Source organism: Platichthys flesus, chromosome 12 (genome assembly GCF_949316205.1).
Source record: "Platichthys flesus chromosome 12, fPlaFle2.1, whole genome shotgun sequence".
In the NCBI taxonomy this organism is placed as follows: Eukaryota; Metazoa; Chordata; class Actinopteri; order Pleuronectiformes; family Pleuronectidae; genus Platichthys; species Platichthys flesus.
Window position 1 is genome coordinate 11,867,638 of NC_084956.1, and position 25,030 is coordinate 11,892,667.

Below are 25,030 nucleotides of genomic sequence, written 5' to 3' on the forward strand. Positions count from 1 at the left end.
AGTTCCACCTATAAAGCGGTTAAGAATTTCCTGACCTTTGTATCCTCTGAACACGGGAGCGTCAGCTGTGATTCATCTTTCTTTCTCTCGGTTGTGTTGAACATAATAAAGTGGATCCTATATGAAACAGCCTTTAGCGGCATTCTGTCAACATAACAGTGTCTCTGTGCCAGTTGTTGATTATAGTTGAATTAATGCATCTGTCATCAAGTCTAATAAGAGTGACCATACTGTATATACAGTAAAAACTATACTGCAGCTAACCTTTGTATTATTTGATTAAAGGAAGTTTTTGTTTCTGAATTGCTGCCCATAGAGACGAATCAAAAATATTGAATTATATACTGATGAGGCACAATAACAATGCAGTATTATTATTATTGTTATTAGTATTTGAGTGATTCATGTTCATTATCAGCAGTCAGCGCTCACAAGGTTATAAAGCCCTACAGCCTTACAGCTGAGCCTGAGATATTTTATCCTGAAACTAACTTTATAATACAGTAACAGTTTCTTTAATCTCCTTAAGAGTGATGTCCCTACAGGGAGATTGTTTTACATTGAGCCCAATGACAATGTGACAAACAGTGCTACATATATAAAGTACATTATTGTGTGTTACATACATGAACAACAAATATAACTTGCTTTCGGCTGACACCACTTTTTAACAACTTTCTGAAAACGATGACACTTTTATCGCTCATTCCTTCCTGGGGACATTTACTTTTATTAATCAACAAACATCTAATATCTGTTATTCTGCACATGCTCATCACTTCGGCTTTAATAGGAATCTTCTCAAATGCAGAAAAGACTCTCCTGCATGTGAACAGCTTCAACCACTTGAAATGACTAATTACCCTTCATATGTACATATGTATATGTACATATACAAACCCACTAGGAGGACTGATTGAGGGCAGATGGTCATGTGATCTTATTGCCAGACACAACTCTAGGTCCATGCCAAGATCCTATCACACTGCAAAAACAGTCTCAGATTCATACGTTGTTTAAGTTGAAACTCAACTGTCTAAATTTTTTTTTCTGATATGCAGCCAAGACAGAAATCTATTTACTCTGAGGCTACGTTCAACGCGTGTAAGTTGATAAGCACCGCCATGAGCTGGGTCAGCTAATCTAACATAATATATATTCCCCTGAGGAATATGACTTCATGTCAGCTCGGTGTCTCAGACTCTGCTGGTGTCTCCATCACAAGGCTGTTGTCACTGCAGCGTTATGAGAAGGTCTTCACAACACCTTTTATAGACAGTCTGAGAATTAACATGGTTTAAAAAAGTCAACAACAGGAGTCAGCATGTACAGATACACCCACTGTACAGCAGAACAGCCGCAGACAGACTTCCTGTCCTGTGCGACGGATGGCTCCACTGTGTCTGCCTGTTATCTGCCTTCTCTATCAAATCCATATGTGCAAGTCCAATGTTGCCCCTAAACTATAGCGCCTCTCCCAGGTCACTGGGTGGTCTACCGTCTCCGACCCACATTTCACCCTACATCTTTATAGTCTGTGTAATACAAGAAAAACAACAACAAAAGAACTGTTTGGTTTAGTTGTTATTATTTCACAGAACCCGATTCTACTTGATGGAGGGACAGAGCCTGGGTTGACCCATAGACTGTTTGTAAAGATAGACGACTCTCCACTTCCTCACACTATGCAGAAATGAACCGAGCTCGACCAATCACATTAGTTACCAGATCCAGGCAAGTGCTTTGCTTACCAGATATTGGAGTTAGGTGCAGGATGACGTAGCTTCATTTAGTGTACAGATGTGATACTGATATTATTATTGTTATATTATCAAAAGACAAACATAAAAAACAGCTACCAGTTAAAACTGGTGACTAATTGGGTTGTTAGCCATTACAATAACCCCCCCCCCCCCCCCCCCCCCTTGAGAAGACATCCCACTGCTCCAAGTCTGGAAACTGAGGTTTGAGGGATCAAGTGCGCTGAAGCTTCTACCCATCCACCCTCTGTGTTCTGCACACATCAGAGCTTTCATGTGAAGCCGACGGGCCCAGCAGCTACCACTTTGACCACATGACTCCCAGCTCCCTGAACTTAGGATGCTTCAACAGAGTTACAGGAAAACATGCTCCTCTGTGGCTTTGCCTGCTTCTAGTTGGCCCAGAGGAGCTGCGACTTAGCAAATGAGTCACTCTCGATCGGAGTGAATCGTGCCTCAGTCACTCCACTGTAACAATGGCATCAGCTCTTTTCACCAAAAAGTCTCTTGACATCTTTGTCGGTGTCTTCTATGTGTGTGGCTCCGCTTTTTCATCCTGAGACACATTTTATGTTTTTCAGTTTAGCATCAGTCACGTGTTGGATCGTCCTCAACACACTCATGGTGAATCCTTCAGAGAATCTCCTGCTGTGTTCTCACATTAACTCATACAGATATTATGCAGATTTCTTATTGGGAGGCCAGCAGGAGAAACTCCGCTGAAAGTCCAGAGCCTCTCACTCGGACATTCGCGTTTCCATACAGCCACTTCAGATATAGTCGGGAGATTATCTGGAATCCAGGTAGTGTCTGAAAGCAGCTTCAATGACTACTATTGTGTAACCTTTAAACTTTTATTTCAATATTGGAGCACTTTAATAGCCACCAGTATTTGGCTTATGCAAGTAACCCCTGTAAAACTGTAAAATGTTACTGCTTAATGTGCTCATTAAACATACAAGATATAACATGTTAATTACTGAGTGGATAGATTGATTTTCTACCTTTCAGTTGGCCAATAAAAATGTAATACAAACACTTTTATTGCTCTGATATTAAAACATCAGAGCATTGCATCGGGTACGGGCATTGGACCAGGACCGCGGCGGCTCGTGGTGGGTGGCGGTGGACGGTGACTGAGGACTGGAGTGGCGTTCTGGTCTGGATGGTGGATCGTGGTCCTCCTGGTTTCTGACCATGGACTGTGATTGCAGCGGGACTGCTTGGCATGTCATGTTTGGGTTGTCCTTCGGGATGCTTACCCCCATCAAATGCTGCTAGAGACTTTAATCTTTAATCTTGAAGACTTTAATCTTGATGATGTTTTCCTGCACGTGGCATCTATTGCACTTCTGTTCGTCCTGGGAGAGGGATCCCTCACATGTGGCTCTCTCTGAGGTTTCTACGTATTTTTACCCTGTTAAAAGGGTTTTAGTAGTTTTTCCTTGCTCTTGTGAATATGGGCTATACAATTTAAATTGGATTGATTGATTGATTGATTAAAAAAACAATCGAAATATTTATGTTGCTGAATCTCGTGAGGATGATAAATGGGCAACGTGTCACTATGAGTTTGTATTTACTTGTCTGTGGCGGTGAAGAAGTTTATGTAGAGTAATTATCAGACCCCGAAGCAAAACAAGCATGAGAGACGGTAATATCTCTCAATCAGCCTCTCCTCCTTCCCACAGGCTGCAGGTGATGTGAGGATAAGTGAATCATTACATGTGGCGTGGCCTAGGGGATAGAGCGGGTGCTCTGCGGGTGCTCTGCAACAAGAAGGTTGCCGGTTCGGATCCCACTCTATCCCATCTGCATGCCTAAGTGTCCTTGGCAAGATACTGAACCCCTAAATGGCCCCTCATAAATGCTGAGTGTTCTAAAAATGTAAGTCGCTTTGGATAAAAGCGTCAGCTAAATGACATGTAATGTAATGTGTACAGATTGTGGCCTGACACCTCTGGAAGTCATCAGAAGATTAATTTGATCTGCCCAGTGATTGAGGTGCAGATAGGTTTTCCTCGTCCCGTCACACTGCATACCTCTGCTCGCATCCCGCTCCGGGTGCTGTGCATGTGCTGGATGAGATGCGTGAAAGTGCATGTATCATGTGAGAGGCATTGAGCTCTTTAGAAAATGTGAGGACGGCAATAAAGGCCGGAACGAAAGGGAGTTGTCAGCAAGTTATGATTGCTCCCAATAAACTGTGAAACACACGCGCACACACACCCACACACACACACACTGTGCGTGCGTTATTGCACATAATGTGAAGAGGGAGCCAAGAATAAATTGCCTGTCTGTAATTATTTAAGTGCAGCAGTAAGCCATGATTTATAATCATCAATCTGGATTAGAAAAGTGTTGCAGCTTGCAGCAATTTATGAGGGAAACCACTAAAATGAATATTTGACTAAACTCCACATTCTTGGCATCTTTCGCTGAAACTTTCTGCTGCACAGTTGTTGCACGGGGTACATAAAGGACAAATGCATGTGTCCACACTTGTCACTTACTTAAACATGTGCAAAACATGTAGTCAGATGCAGTAGATGAATATGTCACTATCACTGAAATTAAATGCAGGATCTGATGTCCTGGCTCTGTCCCCAAACCAATCACATCATATCAGGGAGTGTGAGGAATGCAGCTGCCGTGTTTCTGCCTGACTCTAAAGCGGCACCTTCATCAAACTTCCCTTGATGTAAAAGAAACACGTAGAAAACAGAATTATCAAGAGGCGACAATCAGTTGGAGACATCAGTCTCCACGGTAAAACCTCAACACATATTGTTTCACTGTGTTTGAAATTTGATCATGAATATTACATAATTGCACTTAAAACAGAGGAGTCACTAAAACAATCATCAGCACCGTCATTATTTCCAGTAAATCCCATAAAGGTCGTCCTGGAGCGTGAGGCCTGTATTTGAGGCTAACCACCCCTCTGTCTCCGTCACGTCCCCACCGCACTCACCACGTTAAGGGAAAGCTGGGGTTTTCTAAATAACTAAAATTAACGCAATGATCTACAATTAACTTAATTGGTGCTTCACCGACACTCATTACACACACAATAGACATCTCCTGGTGCAGTTTAACCGCACAAATTACAGGGCTGAGGGAAGGACCTCCATGGAAGATTGGAGGCCAACATGAAATGTTGTGACAACGGTCTGGTGAACGGTGGGGAGCTGCCAGACTTATGAGGCGTCCGGAGGAAGAATTAGCCAAGCCATCTGCTCAGCACTAAACGCAGGCACCTCAGCCTTTGACCCTGCCCTCAACACGGTTTAATGCTAATAAAATGCCTCCGACCGCAACAGGTGGGATTTTTACAATGAGGGGAGGGAGTAGCCAGTCAGTCTGGGGCCCGGAGCCACCTGACTATCTAGCTCCGCATGGTAATATCTGAGGCAGATCTCCAGGCTTAATGGTGTTGATGACAGCTGAGGCAGATGATGGGAGATGGAACAGGAGACAGAGAGTGCAAGTTTCCCCTTGTGTGTCAGGTAACTGATGAGTGACGTCTGGGAAGCACTTTGTCTGCAGGGGGGCTGATCTGAGGCTCTTGGGTGAAAGTTGGACATCAGTGACTGGTGTATCAACTATATGGAAATATGTTACAGACACAGAAAGCTCAGGTGGTCTCTATCGTTCTTTCTTTCTCCCTCTCTCCCTCTCTCTCTCTTTCTCACACACACACACTGACACTGACACACACACACACACACAAACAAACACAAACTCCTCACCTCCCTCAATCACACCCCTCATAACATCATTAAACACGTGGGAGCTGTTAAAGTGGGCTTAATGACTATTTACTGTGTTTTATATGCTTCTCATTAACACATTTTCCACTCAGGGAGAAATTATGTTTTGGAAAAGTCTGTTAAAGGAAACACACATCACGCCACCACTATGCACATGTGGCTTATTAATTAGACAATCCGCCCTCTAGAGGACAAGTCAGGGAACTGCAGAAACTGGACTGGATTCACAGTAAATGTATGTTTAAAAAAACATCATGATCATCTTGTAAATAGATCTACCAGACTTTTTCTGTTCATTTCCCACCTTGTCATAAGATACTTAAAGTGTAAAGACAAGGACAACCAGATTCCAGAATAGAACTTATCCCTTTACTGGCCGCTCAGCTGGTTCTTAATAAATGGCATAAAGCAGATATATTTTTTACTATAAATATGTACCTATATGTAATGGGTGACTGCTGCTAATAGTAGCTGCTGCTTATCATACCACAGGTGTTAGGGTCTTCTCCATACATTTTATACATCAAGGTTTGATTTATTTTAAAGGTGGTCACGGATTCTCTTTTTCTAATCTTTTTTAGGGCTCAGATTTTACTATGTGTTTCATATTTTCTTCTTGTCAATGTTTTGGGTAAGCCAATAACCAATAAAATTTACAACAAAAAGCTTTTAACAGAGATCAGTTAGTTGTGAGGACCAACGAAAAACACAGAGCACAAAGTCACTGCAACGCTGCAGAACTTATCACTACGACGGGTCACTTCACATACATGTAGTCATGTGACCAATTGTTAATATACAAAGACATACAGGCCTGTTCACTGTTATATAAAGAGATCGGCCTTTTCAGCTATTTTAAAAACATCTGAGAGTCGTGATGATTGATGCCAGAGAAGAGAAAGGCCTTGAGGGTGGACTACTTCAAACAAGACACAGAGAGAGACAAGCTTGCCCCCCCTCCTTCTGAAGCCACTGAATGCCTCCTCGCTGGAGTCCGCCGCGGCTCTGGCTGCCAGCTGGAGTAGCCCTAACCTCTGACCCATGACCCCCAGCACCAGAGAATTCATCATGGAGCCATCGACTGTGCGCTCAGCGGGAAGCACATCCTGTGGGACACTATCGGGACAACAGAGAGGATGGAGCATACAGGTGTTAACGGTGAGGGCAGGTGTTAGAGATGTTCTTTACACTGCCTTCACCCGCCGCCCCCTCTCCTGATACTCACAGCACAATCGCATCGACAAGATTTTCTTTTTAATTAAATAAAAAAAAGGCCTTTTTGGTTGGTGTCACGCTCTGAACTTGTGTGTTTGTGTTGTGTGTGTTTGAGTTTGCGTGTCACGCTCCCATCTGTCCTGATGCTCGTGGGTTAAATAGAGGATCCTGCTGTTTCTTGATGGAAAGCTTTCTGCTACAGAGAGATCCAGTTACAAGAGTGCCGCTCTTTCATCCTTATTAAAGAAACATGTGCCCGCTCTGCGCAGTTATGTCGGCAGATGAAACTTTTTATGCGCTCTCCTTTTATTTATTTAGTTTCTCAGTACAGATACGGATATTACACAGACATAATCGCTAAACAAAACTCTCATCTTTTGAAGTCCTTACACGCACTTATCATAAGAAATAAAAAAGCCAAGCCTATAAGAGTAAAGACCATTATTTGTATCTGAAATTTGTATGTGATTTATGCCTCATTCTTCAAATACCAGTGGTTTCTTTGTTACACACTGAAAGTATCATTATAGGCTCCCTGGTGACAAAGAATGTCAAACCCATCTGATTCATTTAAGATAATTACTTAATCTTTGCTGATCATCTGTTAGCCAGAGCTAATTGGCGCATAACTTCTCGTATGTGCAGCTCTGGTATCACAGCATAGAGGGACCAAAAATCTTGTCACCATAATTTCCCCCCAAAATGAAGATATATAACGTGAATTTTCCAGAAGGCTAGAGTTGAAAGTTTGGAGAAGAATCCAATGAAGAAAACCATGTCATTTTAAGCAAACTATGATAAAAAATCTGAGCTCTGTAGATTTTACTCTAAATGTTCTAAATTTTCTGCTCTAACGTTTCGATTTATATTTTCTTGTATCATTTATTTTCTTTCTTACTCTCCTATTTTAATCCAAAAACTTAAAAGGACTAACAGGTCAGTATTGCTTATTCGAATGCAATGAATCCTTTTATCAAGCAGAGTGTATTCACAACTGTGTGTAATTCAGATGCCCTTCCTTTTTGTTTTATTATTTTCATTAACTGCAGTGTGTCACAATGACAAATTGTAAACAGATTTGAGGAATGCCATTACATGTAATGCATCGTTCTTCAGTCGTAGCAACTAAAAGAACCTCCATTCATGCCAGATTGCAGAGCTGCTCATTCCACATCATTCAATGCCACATAAACTATCCTCTGCACAGTCAGAGGATGTGAGTCAGACCCCCGAATCCTCTCCAGTACTAGACTTTCATTCGAGGACGATGACTGTCCCTGAGATGTCTATCTCTGTGCTCTGTAACCACCGTGCAGCCGCGGTGCTCCATGACCTCGCCTCCCAGACCCTGCTTTGTTCCCACGCTGGGCCCCGTGGAACGTCTGGCTCCAACCTTTTCCAACCATAATTACATACCTGCAGAACGCAGACAGCGGCAGAGTAAAGAGAGACACAGCATGAAAGAGCGAGAGGTCACCATCAGTGATACACGATAAGGTGCTGCCGTGTACATACTGCTGTATCTAATTTACATGGAAGGGAGGCACTGTAAATCTGCTTTTTAAAAGTCACTGCTCACTGCTTTGCCAAAGTAAACTTTAAAAAGAGTATTTTCCTCAGCTCCCCTGAATCCCACCAGCTTAACGTATAGAATAAGCAGCAGTGTCAGAATGTTAAATGCAGCATATCTCATGATAAGATTACTGCGGCTGGACGTTTACATAAAGTGGGTAAAAACAACAATAGATAGTGTCCATTCAAACAGTTTGGACATGGAGAAGAAGGGGAAGCGGGACAAACAGGAGCCAATTATGGAGATATACTGCACTGATGTTTATACTGATCTTTGAAACAGATATTTCAAAATATGAGAAGAAGATTGTGGAAAGGAAACAAACGTTTGTGGGTTCTAAGTATGTTTTTCATAATAAAGATATTTGTTTTTCTAGTTCCTCTTGTTATTAAAGCACTGGTGAGTGAAAGTCACACGTATGTTGACATATGTCTGTAAATGCCGCTCATCGTTTACATAGTGTAGTACAAGCTCTCGTTTAGGGCGACGAGACAACAATGCACAGCAGGAAAAAGTAAATCATGTACCAGAATGCCAGATTATAGTAAACAGCAGGTTTGTTAAGGGAGAGTCTGTTTGTCTGTTGTGCTTGGATTCAAAGTTGAATGGGCCTCAACCTAAAATCTGAGAGTAACATTTAATGTCTTTGGTGTCTGATGGTGGTGATGATGAAAAAGTCAGGTGCTCAAACTGATACTGGTACAACATGTTGTGTAAATAGTAAATAGCGGAATACAAACTCTGCTTAGTTAAGCAGCTTATTGAATGTTGAAGCTTGGCTGTGAAAGGCTCCGTGCTGCAGAATGTAAGGATGTACTGTATGTACTCTATTTCACACATGTAAATAATGAGAGTTCAGTACCAGGAGAAGTCAAAAGTCACATCGCTCTTTGCAAATTAAACTAACACAATAATGATGCCCAGCCTGTCTTCCAGATAAGCCACCACAAGATGAATCTCACCAGAGAGGGGTACTGTTACATTATTGGTTTACATAGCCCTATGAACTTATCCTTGTGGAAAGACGCTTGCCAGAATGGGATTGTACTAATGTCACTAAATAACTCCCAGCCGGCCCGACTGCAGGAAATGCTTCTTTCGTCTCTAAACGTCACAGCAAATAGTACATGAAGCGTGGTGCATTCAGGAGCATGTCTGTCGTCAGGATTTATGTTTCTCTGTCTGTCCTGGATTTCTCAACGGTTAAAGTCCTCCGGGGCTGCGGTCACAGTCTGTCTCTGTCGGCCCGTCCAGCCCTCCGCTCTGCAATGAGAGCTCCTTTTCACCACTTAACCTTTCAAAAGTGGTCCACTCACATCAGAGGGAAAAGCGATTCCTGGCTTAAGAAGGTGTGAGGAACGCCAGATCAGTGAGTCCTGATTCTGTAATGATGGCAACAACCGCCGTAAGGTCAGCCACACAGTGAATGTGGGTTTCACTGGGTATTTAAGGAGCCTAATAGACATTTGAGCAGGCTTTGGTCTGATGCTTGTGAAAGCAGTTTAGCAAAGAGGTACACAGCCTGGGGCCAGCAATAACAGAGTGGAACTGATTAGACGAGGAGAGGAAGGAGAGAGAAAGAAAAGAGAGGAAAAGTGAGACAGGGACTGATAGCATCTTCTTCACCAACTTAATTACATTAGACAGCCAAAGGCTCTGTAATACACGAGATGACTGTGTGTTTCAGATCTCATGTGAAATGTAAACACGAACAAAAGAGCATAATATGGAAACGTTTCTGTGTTGTAGAGCTGTGGTGGGTAATATGGGAAAAACATGATAATGATTTAACCCTACACTTTTACGTTTTACACCTTTCAAAATAAATGCATATATTTAAGTATTAAGATTCAACGTTGAGACATGTGTGTCACTTAAGAGAAGAAATTCTAACAAATACATTATTTCCTCTAATTCTGATTGTAGAGCAACATGTGGACTGTTGGTCTCAAAATGGATAAACAACCCTAAGAAACCATAATATACCAATGGAATATGATTGGAAAAATAAAACATAACATTCAATAATGACCCTGTCATAATTAAAGTCAGAGATTCAGAGATACAGGTTCAATGGTTGTAATTCACTTTTTTGTCCTGGCTTGACAGGACGTGGACAAGCTGCAATTACCAACAAAGGAACGGGATAACCCTCTTCTCCTTTCTTTCATCACTCTTGTCTAACCTCACACTTTTAAACTTTATCTCCATCACTCATCCCCGCCATCACCCGATTTGTCTGTTGCCAACTCTTCTTGTGTCAGTGAAAGCTGTTGCTAATAAAAGTTAGAAAGCAAACTATGAAAAGGAGGTGAGAGGGAGTGGAGGAGGTGCATTCTTCCCTCCCTGCATGGGAAGAGTTTTGCTGCGGCAGAAAAGGGAGCTCTAGTGGAAGGCTGGGGGGGGGGGGGGGGGGGACGTAGGGGAGGTGCGGACGGGAGCAGAGTGTCACCCCCGTCGCCCCGGGGACGTGGATGGACATTTTGTTTCGTCAGGTTTCAAAGGGACAGCAATTACATCAGAGACACGGGATGACAGGACAGCCCCGCACGGCAGCAGCAGAGATTTTTTAAAAAAAGAGCGCCTAGGAGAAAGAACCACGCCTTCTCAAACTTAACGGGGAAAAACCATCCACCCTTCTCCCATCACCTCTCCTCGACATGGCTATAAGCGACACTAAAGCAGCACCCCAACAGCTCATCTCCATCTTCTCTGTGTCCAGAGAAGGCGGCCATTGTGTGCCCGTTCCTCTCTACCCAAGTCAGTTTCCTATTGAGACTCTGAAAGGGCCTTTGAGGGGCCCTGTTTTTGGCTGTGCAGCTCACCTGCAGAGGGGAAACTATGGGCCCATTCTGAAGCCCAGCAGCTGCCAGGGCAGAGAGGCTGGCACCCAGTGGGAGAGAGAATAGCGTCCGCAGAGCCTTTCAATATGAAGCCACTTAGTAACAGAAGGCATGTGCCAAGCCTGCGAAGCCAGAATGAAGAGTCACCCTTTGGAGTTCACTTAATATCCGAGAGGAGTTAGACCCATCTTCTCTTTGCCCTGTCATATCATTGTTTGGCCTTCACGATTATGGAGTAAAAATCAAAAGGAAGCAGGACACGGGCACAGCAAATATAAATAGCCTGGGGTCAGGAGGATAGAGGCAAATAGGGGTATTTGAGAACACATTGAATCAACAGGTGGGGTAAAAAAGAGCAAGAATCACTGGAGTCAAAAAAAAAATTCCCATGCTCATGTTTAAGGGTAAACACGCCACTCCTCGTCATGTGACAGATCGGGCTGCGATAGAGGATCTCAGTGGCTGCGGGCCTGTGAAGACGGCATCGCCACACAAAGCCCCTTTTCTGTCAGCAGGCTAGCTCCCACACAGGCGCTAATTTACGATGCCCTCACAGCGATTTCCACAGTCAGAGAAGTTCAATTGTGTTTTCCAGCTCATTAAGCATCGGCACAACAAAGCTTTCATCTTCTCCTTCATTCGTCCACCTCATCCCCCTCTTCTCTCTATCCACCCATCTTCTCCTCGCTTTATCCCGCTGTCCACTAATCTGCCCCTATTAAGCCTCTAGTCTGAAAAGATGAAGTACACTGGATAAAGTAAGCTTCCTTATTCTAGCTTTTCCCCCTCCCCTACACTAAATTCTCTTCCTGTCTTATTTTGGTGTTTTGGTTTGTTTAAAGCGCGGCTGCGAGTCTGAAGGGTCCCCTCATGCAGACTAGGGAGAATTTAATGGTTGTTTATTCAGGGGCCTCCGCGGTGCCCTCCCATCTCTTTCACAGCTTCATGAGACGACGTGGAATCTATTGTAATCTCAGAGGAATCAACCCAGCATATTTGTTCAGGTTGTCACTGCGCTGAGATCACAGGCACACACTCGCACACATTCTCACACAAACACAGGTTGGAGCTCTGAATGTGCTTTAATCTAAAATGCTTTTTTTTAATGCAGAATTGGAATGAAGTAGCATTAGCTTAAAGTTGGAGGGATAGGCGTGTGACCGGAACATTACACTGCCTTGAATCTTCTGAAGGTCTGAAAAATGTGCATGAAAAGAAGTGAATGGAAAGGACTATTCCCACCATCCAGAGCTAGAGCCAAAATGCCCCTGAGCACAGCATGTAACCCCAATTTGTTCCAGTTTCCACCCCTCTCTGGACAACATTAACTGAGCCTCAAGTAGATTATGACACCGTAATTTATTATTAACTCACCTAGAACATCTTTCTGTCACAAACAAAGGAAATAAATATCTATAAATACATGTGAAATAGAAGAATGTCTGTTAAATGTCAAACTAAAACTCTAGTTATAAAATGAACCCTATGGAAATATCTGCATTCCTGTTAAAGTGTGTATACTCGATATGTGCATTTTTGTGCAAGTTGCAATAATAAACAAAGGTTATTCTAGCTCATAAGATGGACAACACAACTCCAGTTCCTCCCACGAGCAAGAAACAAAGCCAAAACATCCTGGAAATAAACGCTGCCCTCTTGCTCACTTGCAGCCAGAGTCTGCACAGTAGTGATCGGTAGTGAGGTCATGCTGATACACACGAGCTGCAACACTCACGTGTCAGATTTAGCTTTCAATGATGAAGCTTCACCATGTTTTTAAAGCATCAAATAACTAATAGAAGTTAAAGTTACTGGCAGCATCCATGGTTTTTCGTTTACGACTCCTGTTTCCTCATTGCCTCACTGCTCGGTCTCTTACAGTTCCTACCTATTTTCAGCTCCAAGACACATAGTATCACAGTTTAGTGGTGAACAATTTTGTGCCAGCATATATTGTTACACTTATAATTATTAGACTCCTTTTGAATTTAGGGAGGAATAACATCACAGTTCCAATAATAATAAACCAGGGGAAAAAACTTTTTTTATATTATAATATCGTCGTCATTTTCCAAAGACACAAATCAGAGTGTCATTTTCAGCTTCTACACTAAACTGTGGTCTTTCTAAGTGATATTTCATTCATTGTGAATCTATAGACTTCTGGAGAAAGAAGAACAGAACATCATAAAAACTGAATGAGAGAAAGGAACATCTGTGTTTGGTACTGTACCCAGTACCCAATCAGCTGCAATATAAAATATTGTTTACACATTAATGCATCATTCAATAACAATTGTCTCTTTTGTTTGCATGTGGGTGCATGTGTGTGTGTGTGTAGGCGTGTGTGCAGGTGTGTGTGAGTGTGTGTGTGTGTGTCAGGTTTCTCTCAGTCCCATGCTCCTCTTGTCATCACCCTCATACTAGCTACACCTACATCTGCTATCATGGCAAGACAATAAAGAGCCTGTGATAATTTGACATACCTTGTCTCCGTTAGTGGGTCATTCTCCAACGTCATCATCATCACTGAGTGCAGGCTATATCCCCCCCCCCCCTTGCTGTCACCACAGTCACTGAGCTCACCCTAACCCCTGGCTCGCTCCGGGTCCAGAGAGGGTGTCTGGTTCCCTTCATCCAACCCCCCCCCCCGTCCCTCCCAGGCCGCAACAATAGAGCTACGATATCTCTGTGTTCACCTGTTAGCACCTGGCTCTGCGGGTAAGCCTCGCCGCCGAGGCCCCGGCAGCCGAACACTCTGCTCGTCTCTGTCAGACGCCATGTGGAACGCGCCTTCCTGTCACCAAACCCAATATCCCAACACACAAAACACACGGAGGCATAATAACCCTCTCGCTGCTTGCCTGTCAACACTTTCCCCGTGGCAGCCGAGTCATGCTAACACATAAAGGATGAATGAAAAGCACTTAACCGATCAACAACCCATCAGGTGATTACAAAGGTTTCAAGCATCATCTGATGGTCCACAGTGTGTCGTCCTCAAGAAGGAAGTTACCACGGGACTATCATAAAAACAAATACTGAAAATGAACAATTGATTTATTGTGCTGCAGGAAGTTGTCCAAGAGCTTATTTTGAGAGCTAAAGCCTACTTTCTTCCGTGTTAATGGGTTCGTTTTAATAAGTTTCTGCTATAATATCATTTTATGTGTTCCATGTTTGTGAAACTTTACTGTATTACTCTGTGACACTGGGATATCTGAGGCCGATTTAGTTTAGTATATTCCAGCAGTCCTCACTTCATATCAGTAACCACCTTTTTCACAGTTTAGGTAAACGGGTTAGACCTGACAGCGGCTCACATGACACAATGTGCTTACAGTTTAAAGATGAAAGAATTAATTAAGAATAACGTGTTACTGCAGTTCCCTCCCAGCTCCCATCAGATAAGGGGAAAACATTACTGGGAAAGACCTCGGGCATTACATCCTCTTTGGCATGACTGGCATGATCGGGCTTGAGTGAAACTGAGCTATTGAGCCGAGTGAGAAATCAACTCTATTATTTCAGCAATTAATGAAATGCATATGTCAATCCAATTTACAGTGTGGGTGCTGAAACTGTTGAAAGACATATTCCAGAAAATCTCTGATCCAGGGTTTAAATGGGATGTTTTGGTATAATTGACTTTAGCTGCGTCCCCTTAAATCTGCCATGTGACTTGTGACAACGTGTCACTGTGTCATTTGAGGTGAATTCATTGAGAAAGATAGTTACTTGAAAGTCAAGTTACTATCAGGTGAACTCAGGCTTTAGTTGAGCCATTTACACACACAAGTGTTTTTCTTTCACTTATGAACAACACAGCAGGAGATTCTCTGAGTCAGATGGATTCACAACAACAGAAACATGTCCTGGGCCTGGACAGAGCATGCAAGAGGCAGGACACCACATATGAATTCCTGAAAGCACATGTTTTTGTTCAGAGCACATCCACACAGGTAATGGCCCTTTCCAAGTTGAAATTTTTGGTGGTGTACTCTATGGCACCTTTTTTTTACCCTGAAATATTAGTAATCTTTTTATTTTTTCAGTTTAGTGTATTCAATTTTCTGGACAATTTGCTGCTTTATGCTTACAGGGCAAACGTAGACATTTACTAGGTGACTGGCAGGGAAAGTTCTAGAGCTCACATACAGCCCCACCAGAAAATTCCATTAAAATGATCCGGTATGTTTTATTTGAGACATTTAAGACATTCCTAACAAACTCTGGAATATCCACGATGGAAATTTGAGTTGTGACTGGACACTTATGATATTTACATTTAGACACTAGTATTGCTGACTGCTAGCCGCATGAAATGGACAAGAGGTTAAATGTGAGACTAGTGTGCAGGTCAGTCAACACGTCATTCTGTCTGTAAAGATGAAGATAATGTATATAGAGTGTCAAATAGTGTAAATGTCAGCATGGAAAGAGAAGCTTGTGATCTCACATCCATCTATACTTTGACATACAGATGTTGGCAGGTCCGCTCAGTCACAGGATAATGCTCTGTTATGCTTCACCAGGCAGGCCTCTCATCTCTTTTAAAGACGATATACTTCCACCGCAAAGTTCCCCGCTGTGTGCTTCATAAATGTTTATCCCACAGGACTCCAGCTCCTTCCACAAAGTTTGCTTAGGAGAGCTGGAAGCCATGCCAACTCTCATGAAAGAGAATGATTTAAAAAATGAAATATATAAAGCTTGTTTCAACATGTTTGTTGGAAGGGAAAACTCCTCTGGAAACCACAATTACCTCCTTAAACAGTCCTGTGTGTGTGTGTGTGTGTGTGTGTGGGTGGGTGGGTGTGTGTGGGTGTGTTCTCATTTTTGTTAGCTCTTGAGGAACTTTTCAAGTACAGAACACTGACCTTGTGAGGACCAGTATACCTTAAATATGGTTTCTGAGGTCCGGGTTAAGGTTAGGGTTCAGATGTGAATTGTGGTTAGGTTAAGGTTAGGATAAGTCATGAATTGGTCATTATGTTTTTATCTTTAGTATCTCATTTTTTCTCATCTTGAAGAGCGCTATACAAATAAAATATTATTATTATTATTATTATTATTACTGTTATCACAGTTGTGTGTGTGTGTGTGTGTGTGTGTGTGCTAAAAATGTAACATTGGTGTGTGTGTGTGTGTGTGTGTGTGTGTGTGTGTGTGTGTGTGTGTGTGTGTGTGTGTGTGTGTGTGTGTGTGTGTGTGCTAAAAATGTAATATTGGCCAGTAGGGGTCTTTAAATCAAAACAATAACAATAGACCTAATTTGTTGTCTTCACCCCATTGCGGATAGAAATCTACCGGATAGGACTCAGGTGTTAATCACGTTCATGGATGAGATAATGTATTAAGTTTAATTCACTTTACACATTAAATAACAATGAATAATTGTGATCCATTACTTCCACAATCAGTGGAAAAACAGTTGACTGGGTAACGGGCTAACGGGCAAACGGGCTAATGGGCTAACAGGCTATTGTGGGTTTTTCCTTCATTGCCGAGTTAGAAGAGATGGAAGAAGCCACAGTTGAAGTGGATATGAGGCATTTAAAAGGTGAACAAAATGAATTGTGGATTTCTCTAAGTTTGAACATTGTTGGAAACATTTTGGATAATGCTAGTTCACAAGTCAACAACATATTGTTTTTAGACAATTAAATAGAGAATTGATTTATATTTTATCTTCATATGACCACTTGACTTTTCCTATATAGTCCCAACAGCAAGTTGACATTTGGGGTTTTAGTGAAACTTCTTGAAGAGTATTCGATACAGATAATTAATATGTGTCTGTTTATCAGAATGTATGGAAAAGTCAAGGAAATGGCAAAGGTAATTTGTATAAATGTTAAAACTAAAGTGCAACACTGCACTGTGTTACTCCAGAGGCAGGAAATATGATTTACTCATTCATTATGAAACAATGGAGGAGCAGAGGAGCAACAAAAACATAAGAGACAGCCCCTACATCCCTTTCCAAACAGGAGGAGAGTGAGAGTGGTAATAGAGAGTAAGTAGAGGAGAATGTAATGTTGTTGGGCACTAAATTACAGTCATTGAAAGCTTGTATAGCTACCCAGCAATCTATCACTGTCACACAGAGCCGAGGGAGGGGAGAGCAGAGCAGACAGGCGCCAGGCACAGCGGGATCAAAGCAGAAATGTACCTCAGGGAGAGAAACGGTTAACTCCATTTAACCAATTGTCCCGCAGACAGAAGGACAGACAGACGAGTCCTGCATTAGTTCTGATAAGAGAGAAAAACTCTTCACATCAAGTCACATCATTGTCAATGAAAGGCAATATGTGAAGAGCTGCAAAACAAGACCAATTTGGATGGGCCCCTTCAAAGGGCTTCTGCGACATTACTTGGGGTTTTACTGTCTCTCAAGGGGATTGCACACAATGGACACAATAGGCTGAAATGTGGCCAATACACTGCCACGGATAATTCGATTACAGGCCACATGATGGAGAAATTTACTGCGATAATAACTCATAAGAGAATAAAAAGCAGTGGTAGCCAGGATTCTTTCCCTACTTTAATGAAACACAGTGATAAACGACTGTGGACATATTTCTAAGAACAAGAAACACCACTGTCATTTTTGCAACATAATGAAAAGAAATTACACAAGTAAACTTTTGTATTGGACTCCCTTTGTTGAACCTGCTGGAATCAAATTGTTTGGTGTCTTGGAGTGTAGCAGGACTATGCATAAACACAATATTGAAATAAAGTATTATCACCTTATAGGTAATATGATATGTTGGAGGACTACCTAGCCCTTTTTAAAGCTGTAGAGCAGCTTCCTGTTGATCCAAGGATGATGAGCGTGAATCACAAACAAAATATATCAGAATAATTCATATAAAATAATGTAATCTGTGCCGCTTTAAACTTGGTAAGATAGATGGTCCTGAACTGCTTTCCACAGACCTCAACCAAACAGTGGAATTGAACAGTGTGAAGGAGGCAACATAAAAAAATTATCTTTGAAGTTGTTCATCTTCAAAAGAATATTTCAGCTTCTACCTTGTGAGGGGATGAGCATTAACAATAAACAATAAAAAACATTAGTCATGTTTGGCTCTCGTTTTTGCAACTAATCAGTGCAACTTTAAACTCACTCAAATGTAACTAAGAAGAAGATTATGGTGACATATGGTCCACATTAGCCCAGAAGTAAATTTCCATTCGTTAAAGATCTGCGTGTGTGTGTTCCTTTTTAATGGCCCTCGCTTTGAGGTTTAAGGGTAAGAGTCAGAATTGGTTAAGGTTAGGGTAAGGGGCTGGGGAATGTATAATGAGTGTCCTCACTAAGATAGAAGTACACAAACGTGTGTGTGTATGTGTGTGTACGTGTGTACGCGAGTGTGTGTGTGTGTGTGTGTTTACGTGTGTATGTGTGTGTGTGTGTGTGTGTGTGTGTGTGTGTGTGTGTGTGTGAAATGTAACCTAATAGTAATATTGGGAATGTTATGAATATTATACATTTTAAACAATATACCAAAAGTTTAATGTAACACGATAATATAGATGTTATTTAAATGTGAGTTTGCACATATTAAACTCATTTGCTCACCTTGGGAATCCCGAGCTCAGCCTGTGATCGTGGGTTTTCATCTGTCAAGAACCGCACTGCTCTGTCACGACCAGCTTGACCAATCACAGCCTGTTCCGCTCCAGTCGCTTGGAAACATCCACAGACTGATTGGCGCGCGGTGGAGATGAAAGAGGCATGTGTGGCACTTCAGGGACGGTGAGTCAGGTCCGTGCGTCAAATATCTGAAGTTTCCCCGCAGCTCCACGACGTCAGATGAGCCTCGGCGGTTTCACAGATTCTCCTCAAGGCGACAACACACTGACCTGCAGCAGCAGAAGCAGCAGCGGCAGCAGCGAGGCGCGCACGGCGGGATAAACTGGTTGTATGGCACCGCAGTCGTGCGTAATGAATCCTGCGAAAGGATCACCGCGCTCTGCTGCGCCTCCGGAGGACACCGCACCGGAGGAGCGAGCCGCTGGCGGCGTGGGAACCGAGGAGCTGGACCTGTCTCCTGTCAGACGGCGTAAAAGCAAAAGTTTAGAGCTGCCCTTCAGTGTGGAGTCCCTCATGTCGGAGAGGCCGCCCGACAGGAGCCGCCACTCCCCCGAGCCTGCAGGTCCAGGTGCCGTCCCGGCGGAGGAGACGGAGTGCGGGTCACCGAGGGGACCTCACCGGTCCGAAGCAGAGGCGGTGGAGCCCGGTGACACGGACACGGGGCCCTGGTTTCAGAGTCCCCACGCATCCCCTCAAAGTGAGTGAAACAGCTATATTTCTGTAAATTACGAAAATAGTGGGCAAGTTTTTAACTTTACAATCCTATACAAATATTCTGGAAATATCAGGTTTTGATTCGGAATAGTAATTTGCAAGACATCTAATTCCATATTACAAAATATGGATCACCCCTCTCAAGACACCTAGAGATGATGGAGATAGATCTTTAAACTGTGCGAGGCTCCAAGTTGCAGAAAACTGTTCAGGCCTTCAACCCAAACGTCTCAGGCCCATTCTGTGTTTGACCTCCCCTTGATTCGGTTTGATTCTCTATAAATCACGTGGATCCCAGTTTTTCTCCTCCACTGATGTGACTCTCTGCTTCCAGGACTCCCCAGCCCGACCTCCTGCAACCTGCGGAAACACAAGAACAACAGAAAACCCAGGACTCCCTTCACCACCTCGCAGCTGCTGTCTCTGGAGAGGAAGTTCCGCCAGAAACAGTACCTGTCCATCGCAGAGAGAGCGGAGTTCTCCGGCTCACTCAGCCTCACAGAGACCCAGGTCAAGATCTGGTTTCAGAACCGCAGGGCCAAGGCCAAGAGACTACAAGAGGCTGAGCTGGAGAAGTTCAAGCTGGCCGCGAAGCCGCTGCTGCCAGCCTTCGCGTTCCCCTTCCCCCTGAGCGCCGCACCCATGGGCGCACCGTCCCTCTACGCGGCCCTGAGCGGACCCAGGCCCGGCCTTCCTGTCCCGGGATTATTCAGTGGACCGTATGGGATGTACTACTTGTCTTAACCCGCACTAACTCTGAGCTGCATCGTTGGGAGATCCGCCTTAAAAACAAACGTCTCCATACAGCAAATAACAAACACTGCAAAAGAAGTAAAAGATGCCTGAAAACTTTTGTAAAATATGTTTCGTTATATAGCGAAAATTCTAATGGGGTGAGAGGAATATTTTTCACGCAAAAATGTTGGTAAAACAAGCTGGCTTAATTTTCAAAAGGTCAATGAAAGAAACGGTTGTGAGTTTTCATCATTTTCGTAAATTTTCTATGAAGTATTTAAAATTTTATTTGCGGTAAATTATTTGTGACATGTTAATTTTTTTTAAGGTTTGAAGCAATAACTAGTGACGACTCACTAAAGTGACCATGTGAATGTTGTATTTCCATTTTGATGGACTTTTGCAAAAACTTTCTTCAGGGTGCAAGTTTAAAATATCCACAATAAGAATTAAAAATTAAATTATGATCTCAACCTTTCACACAGAAACAAATATATATTCGTATCCATAAAAATTCAAATTTAGATAAATCGTAGTCTTTTTTTCATTACCTCAAAAATAACTTTTTATTGCACATGTTTAAAGAGCTCTTAAATGTCCAAGACAACAGTAGGTTTTATTGCAAAATGTAGATAAATGTCTCACATCAGTCGTTAATGTACAGGATATTTTATATTTGAGGGGTGAAAAGGTGTTTTGTACAATTATTAAAATCTCTTATGTAAATTTGGTCATTTCCTCTCGTTTTTTTCTCTTCATATTTTACTTATCGTTTGTGATTTAAGCTCAGTGCAATCTAACTCTGCATTGCAACACACAACAGGATTCACTATGGTGTCAATTCTTTTAGTTTATAATAAAGACAGACACTGGGTTGTATTAAGTGAAATGCACAGTCTGCTGACAGTATGGGTAACACCAACAGGAAAGAAACGAGATTGTGTGTGTAAAAAGTACACACACCAAAATGTGTTCTTGATCACCTAAATTAATGCGTATATGGACGTTGCTTCTTTTTTGCAAAGGCCATTTTTATTATACATTAAAGACACATGTGATAGTGAATACATTCCGTTACTATAGACAAGGGTATTGAGTCTTAAAAAGGAACATCAAACAGAAGGCGCAGGTCTGGCGTTTCATTTCCTCCTCCCACGCCGTCCTCTGAAGCCTCGGATGGATCCGTGACCAAAGCACACGGTCGAAGGGACTCTGAGAGAAGAAGACAAACTACAAGCTTTAGATTTTCATCTCAGATTGATATGAATTAGATGAAAAGCTGTCTAAAGATATCAGCTCATGTATATTCTCAATCATATGTCATTGCACATGTATAAAGTAACTGCTCAACTTTTTTACCCTTTAGACCACTGACATCTGCAATGTTTCACTGAATTCACCCTCAAACTTTAAACATCCCAAATCTGTCTGTATGTTTTCCTGCTAAACTAACCTGTAGGAGTATTGTGGTTTCAGTGTGTCTTTGTTCGGACACTCTTGGCTGTGTACCGCAGCAGAGAGACCTGCGTCCTCCCCAGCATCGGCAGCCTTTGTCAAGTGAGCAGCTGCTTCCTCCACCAGCGTCTCCATGGACTCTCCAGGCTCAGGCTGCTCGGACAACATATCGCACATAACCTCGCACACACCCTCGGACTCACACACATCGCCCACTTCCTCCATGGCGATGTCTTTCTGAGGCGGCCTCTTCGTCTCTCGGGTTCTGTTAAGAAAGATATCTTATTAAAGAATACAAACAAGGGAATAAAGCATGAAGACGTAACTAATTTAAGCCATTTGACTCTGTTTAGTCTGAATAATGATAAATAGATATGAATTTTTAACAATTTGCACAGACGTTTTAAAATAGAGTAAAGCAGCAGAAAATCTTAATTTATGTAAAAAATTGCATGAAATATGTCACTAAATATTAAATACAGAGAAATAAGTCCTGCACCCTATAACAAACGTGGACCCGAAACTTGGCTGAGTAATATTTCTACTAACATTTTGCTGCCATCTAGTGGACAAAAATGTGAAAGGTGCATTCTTACCCTCTGTCCTTTTTGGTTTTGTCAAATCTGAAGTCTGGAGGATACTTGTGAATTTTTATCAGATGTTCCTTCCTGTGATTACTTGTCCTGAACTTGTGTCCACAGCCCTCAACCAAACACTGGTACTGCATGAAGGAAGCATGATAGAATAATTATCCTTGAAGATTTCCCCTCGAATCTTAAGTGGATGAGTAGGAATCAATAAAATCACACAAAACGTAGAATTCATTAATTTCCTTTGGCTCTCACCATGTCTTGCCTCTGGGCGAGGACAGTGAAGAGAGAGTCGTGCCACTCCTGAATGTGAATGTCAAGGAGTCGGGCGCTTGGCAGTGAGCGACGGCAGGAGCAGCAGACGTGCCTGTGCAGGGAGTTGTAGTGGTGCTCGTACTCCTCCAGAGCACTGAAGACAGCGCTGCAGCCGGAGATGTGACAGGCGAACTCTGAGACGCTGAGAGGAGACGCGAGGAGGAAGAAGGTTACCGTCAGTACTACAACACTGACTCTACAATGGGCTACAGGTAAAAAGGTGAAAACCCAAAGTTGGGGGGAGCATCTGTTGTTGGGTGTCGTATTTTCCTACTCGGGATTTCAGGTAGAGGTGAGCGGATGTCAGTGACCAACTGCAGTTGTTAGAGACTCGTCTTCAGTCGTGCATTATGGTACTTTATTACACTTGTATAACTAACGTGACAATAATAATCTTGAATCTAATACAAATCAGCTCGATACTGGTACTTTTTGTAAAACTGTTCCACTGATTTGATTCATTTTAATACGTTTTTTAAATCCTTTCACATCCCTGTTGTTCTTTGTATTTACATACATTTACTGTTTGTATTTCAGTAGGTTAATGTATGTATGAATTAATTCTTATGCTCGCTGTATAATTTTCATCTTGTTTACATTTCTGAAGATATTATTCCCCCTGTTATGATCATATAGTTTGCAGAGTTATTGGCTTAATACAGCATACACATATTTATGCTTTGTATGAAAAGGGTCAGCAGATTGCAAAAAACATTGCATAGTTAAACCTTCTTGGGTCCAACAACAGCAGCAGAAGAAGAAGAACAACAACAACAACAACAACAACAACAACGACGAGAACAACAACACCACCAACAACAACAACCAAGCTGAAGTTTTGTTTGTGGGTTGTTAACTGAGAGAAGCTAACATATAAACCAGGCTAACACTTAGCTCCTGCTCGGATATAACTCGTGTTTCCTACCTGGTTGTGGGCTCGTCCTCCTGGGAGATGTAGAGGTCCTGCAGGTACATGTGTCTGTGGATGTCTCCATCCTGTAAACATGCAGCGTGTTACAGCGGGTGCTTCATCCAAGAAGAAGACGGAGCTCGTTTTTGCAACTTTACCTCGAACAGCTCGTGGTCCTTGTGCAGGCGGACGAGCTGCGGGGTGAAGCTGAACGGAGCCTCAGTCTCTCTCCGCTCCGGCTCCCCAGAGTCTTCAGTCGGACACTTTCCAGCAGGTTTCATCCTCCTCCTGCTTTAGGTGACAGCCACCGCACCGCCCCCGACGTTTCTCCTCTGTTTGGGTCCTAGTGGTCGCGGAATGATGACGTCTGCTCATTTGCTTTTGGCGGGTGTCATATGTTGTGTTCACGTAACGGCAGCAAAGTGAGGAAAAGAGCGGCCACTCTAATTTATGTTTTATGACTTTATGATTTTATCAAACAACTGTATATCTGTCGTATCTTGTTTTTGAAAAAACACCTTGGTTATTTGTGCTCCTGGAAAATTGGACACAGAAAAACACACAATTTACAATTAGATTTTTATTTAATGTATATATATTATATTTGTTGGATATTATTATTATGTTGTATTATTTCATTTGTGCATACCATGCATTTTTATTTGTTATTATGACTTAAATGTCTGGACGTTTTGTATCAAGTTTAAAAAAACTAATTTTAAAAAAGTAAAAAAAGTGTCGTGTGCAAGTATTCACAATCTCACGATGAGGTATGAACGCATCTAAATGAAAGGGGTGAGTTGTCGCCCCCAACTGGTCAGACTCAATATGGGAGAAGCTGAATCCAGAAAGTCACAAAAATGTTGGTCTGGTTTCCATGAGGTAAGTTTTGTGTTATTCCTACGAATTTAATTAACCATGTCTGCTTTTCTTTTATCAGTCGTGTGCAATATATATATGTGTCAATTTTTTCACTATCATCCAGTTGACATGTTGGGGCTATTTTACAAAAACATTTGGTGTTATTCACTCAAATATAAGCTGTAAAATATCATCAGTGCACCAAATCCACGCTTAATTTACAACACATGGAAATGTGTGAGAACCTAATTTACAGAGTATGGTGAAAACATCAATGCTCTGGCTGCTCCAACGTTTAGACAGTAGGGGGCACCAGAGTCCACAAAGAGTCCTCGTCGGTTCAGCTGTTAGTTCAGAGCCACATGATCCTATGTACTGGATGTTTGGTTAATGGGGGGGTTTCCCTTCATTTATCACAATTTATATTCCTGATTAAAACATACACACAGGAGAATTTGAGATGGAAACACCTGTGGTGATTGAGTCATATGGATTAGAAACAATTGACAATCAGAAAAACTAAGATCAGAAAGTAATGTGAAGAAACAAAACAGTTGTGTTCCAAAAATAAAAGGATTAACCTCATATCAACCAATGGGAATTATTACTTTTTACTTTGTTCAACTATTCTGTATTTTTTACATTGAGGTTGAAGTTTTCACATTGACTCATGT

General features: G+C 42.2%; 2 protein-coding genes across 2 annotated transcripts; one reads left to right on the forward strand and one right to left on the reverse strand.

Annotated features, from left to right (window-relative positions):
* Nucleotides 1-18,996: 18,996 nt before the first annotated feature.
* Nucleotides 18,997-20,931, forward strand: msx3 (muscle segment homeobox 3). Its single transcript, XM_062401773.1, has 2 exons — nucleotides 18,997-19,473; nucleotides 19,825-20,931. Exons 1-2 carry the CDS (start codon nucleotides 19,107-19,109, stop codon nucleotides 20,232-20,234), a joined length of 777 nt encoding a protein of 258 aa, XP_062257757.1. The 5' UTR covers nucleotides 18,997-19,106; the 3' UTR covers nucleotides 20,235-20,931.
* znf511 (zinc finger protein 511) lies at nucleotides 20,932-23,855 on the reverse strand. Its single transcript, XM_062401772.1, has 6 exons — nucleotides 23,654-23,855; nucleotides 23,511-23,581; nucleotides 22,526-22,727; nucleotides 22,277-22,401; nucleotides 21,679-21,945; nucleotides 20,932-21,437 (listed from the first exon to the last, which is right to left on the reverse strand). Exons 1-6 carry the CDS (start codon nucleotides 23,774-23,776, stop codon nucleotides 21,365-21,367), a joined length of 861 nt encoding a protein of 286 aa, XP_062257756.1. The 5' UTR covers nucleotides 23,777-23,855; the 3' UTR covers nucleotides 20,932-21,364.
* Between the last annotated feature and the right edge of the window lie 1,175 nt (nucleotides 23,856-25,030).

Excerpts from the sequence above, each read along its gene's own strand:
- msx3 (XM_062401773.1), top strand. The coding sequence starts at position 19,107 with ATGGCACCGCAGTCGTGCGTAATGAATCCTGCGAAAGGATCACCGCGC. Across the intron at positions 19,474-19,824 it reads TCCCCACGCATCCCCTCAAA|GACTCCCCAGCCCGACCTCC; the intron begins GTGAGTGAAACA and ends CTCTGCTTCCAG.
- znf511 (XM_062401772.1), bottom strand. The coding sequence starts at position 23,776 with ATGAAACCTGCTGGAAAGTGTCCGACTGAAGACTCTGGGGAGCCGGAG. Across the intron at positions 22,402-22,525 it reads TCGCCCAGAGGCAAGACATG|TACCAGTGTTTGGTTGAGGG; the intron begins GTGAGAGCCAAA and ends TCCTTCATGCAG. Across the intron at positions 21,946-22,276 it reads AAAACCAAAAAGGACAGAGG|AACCCGAGAGACGAAGAGGC; the intron begins GTAAGAATGCAC and ends CTTTCTTAACAG.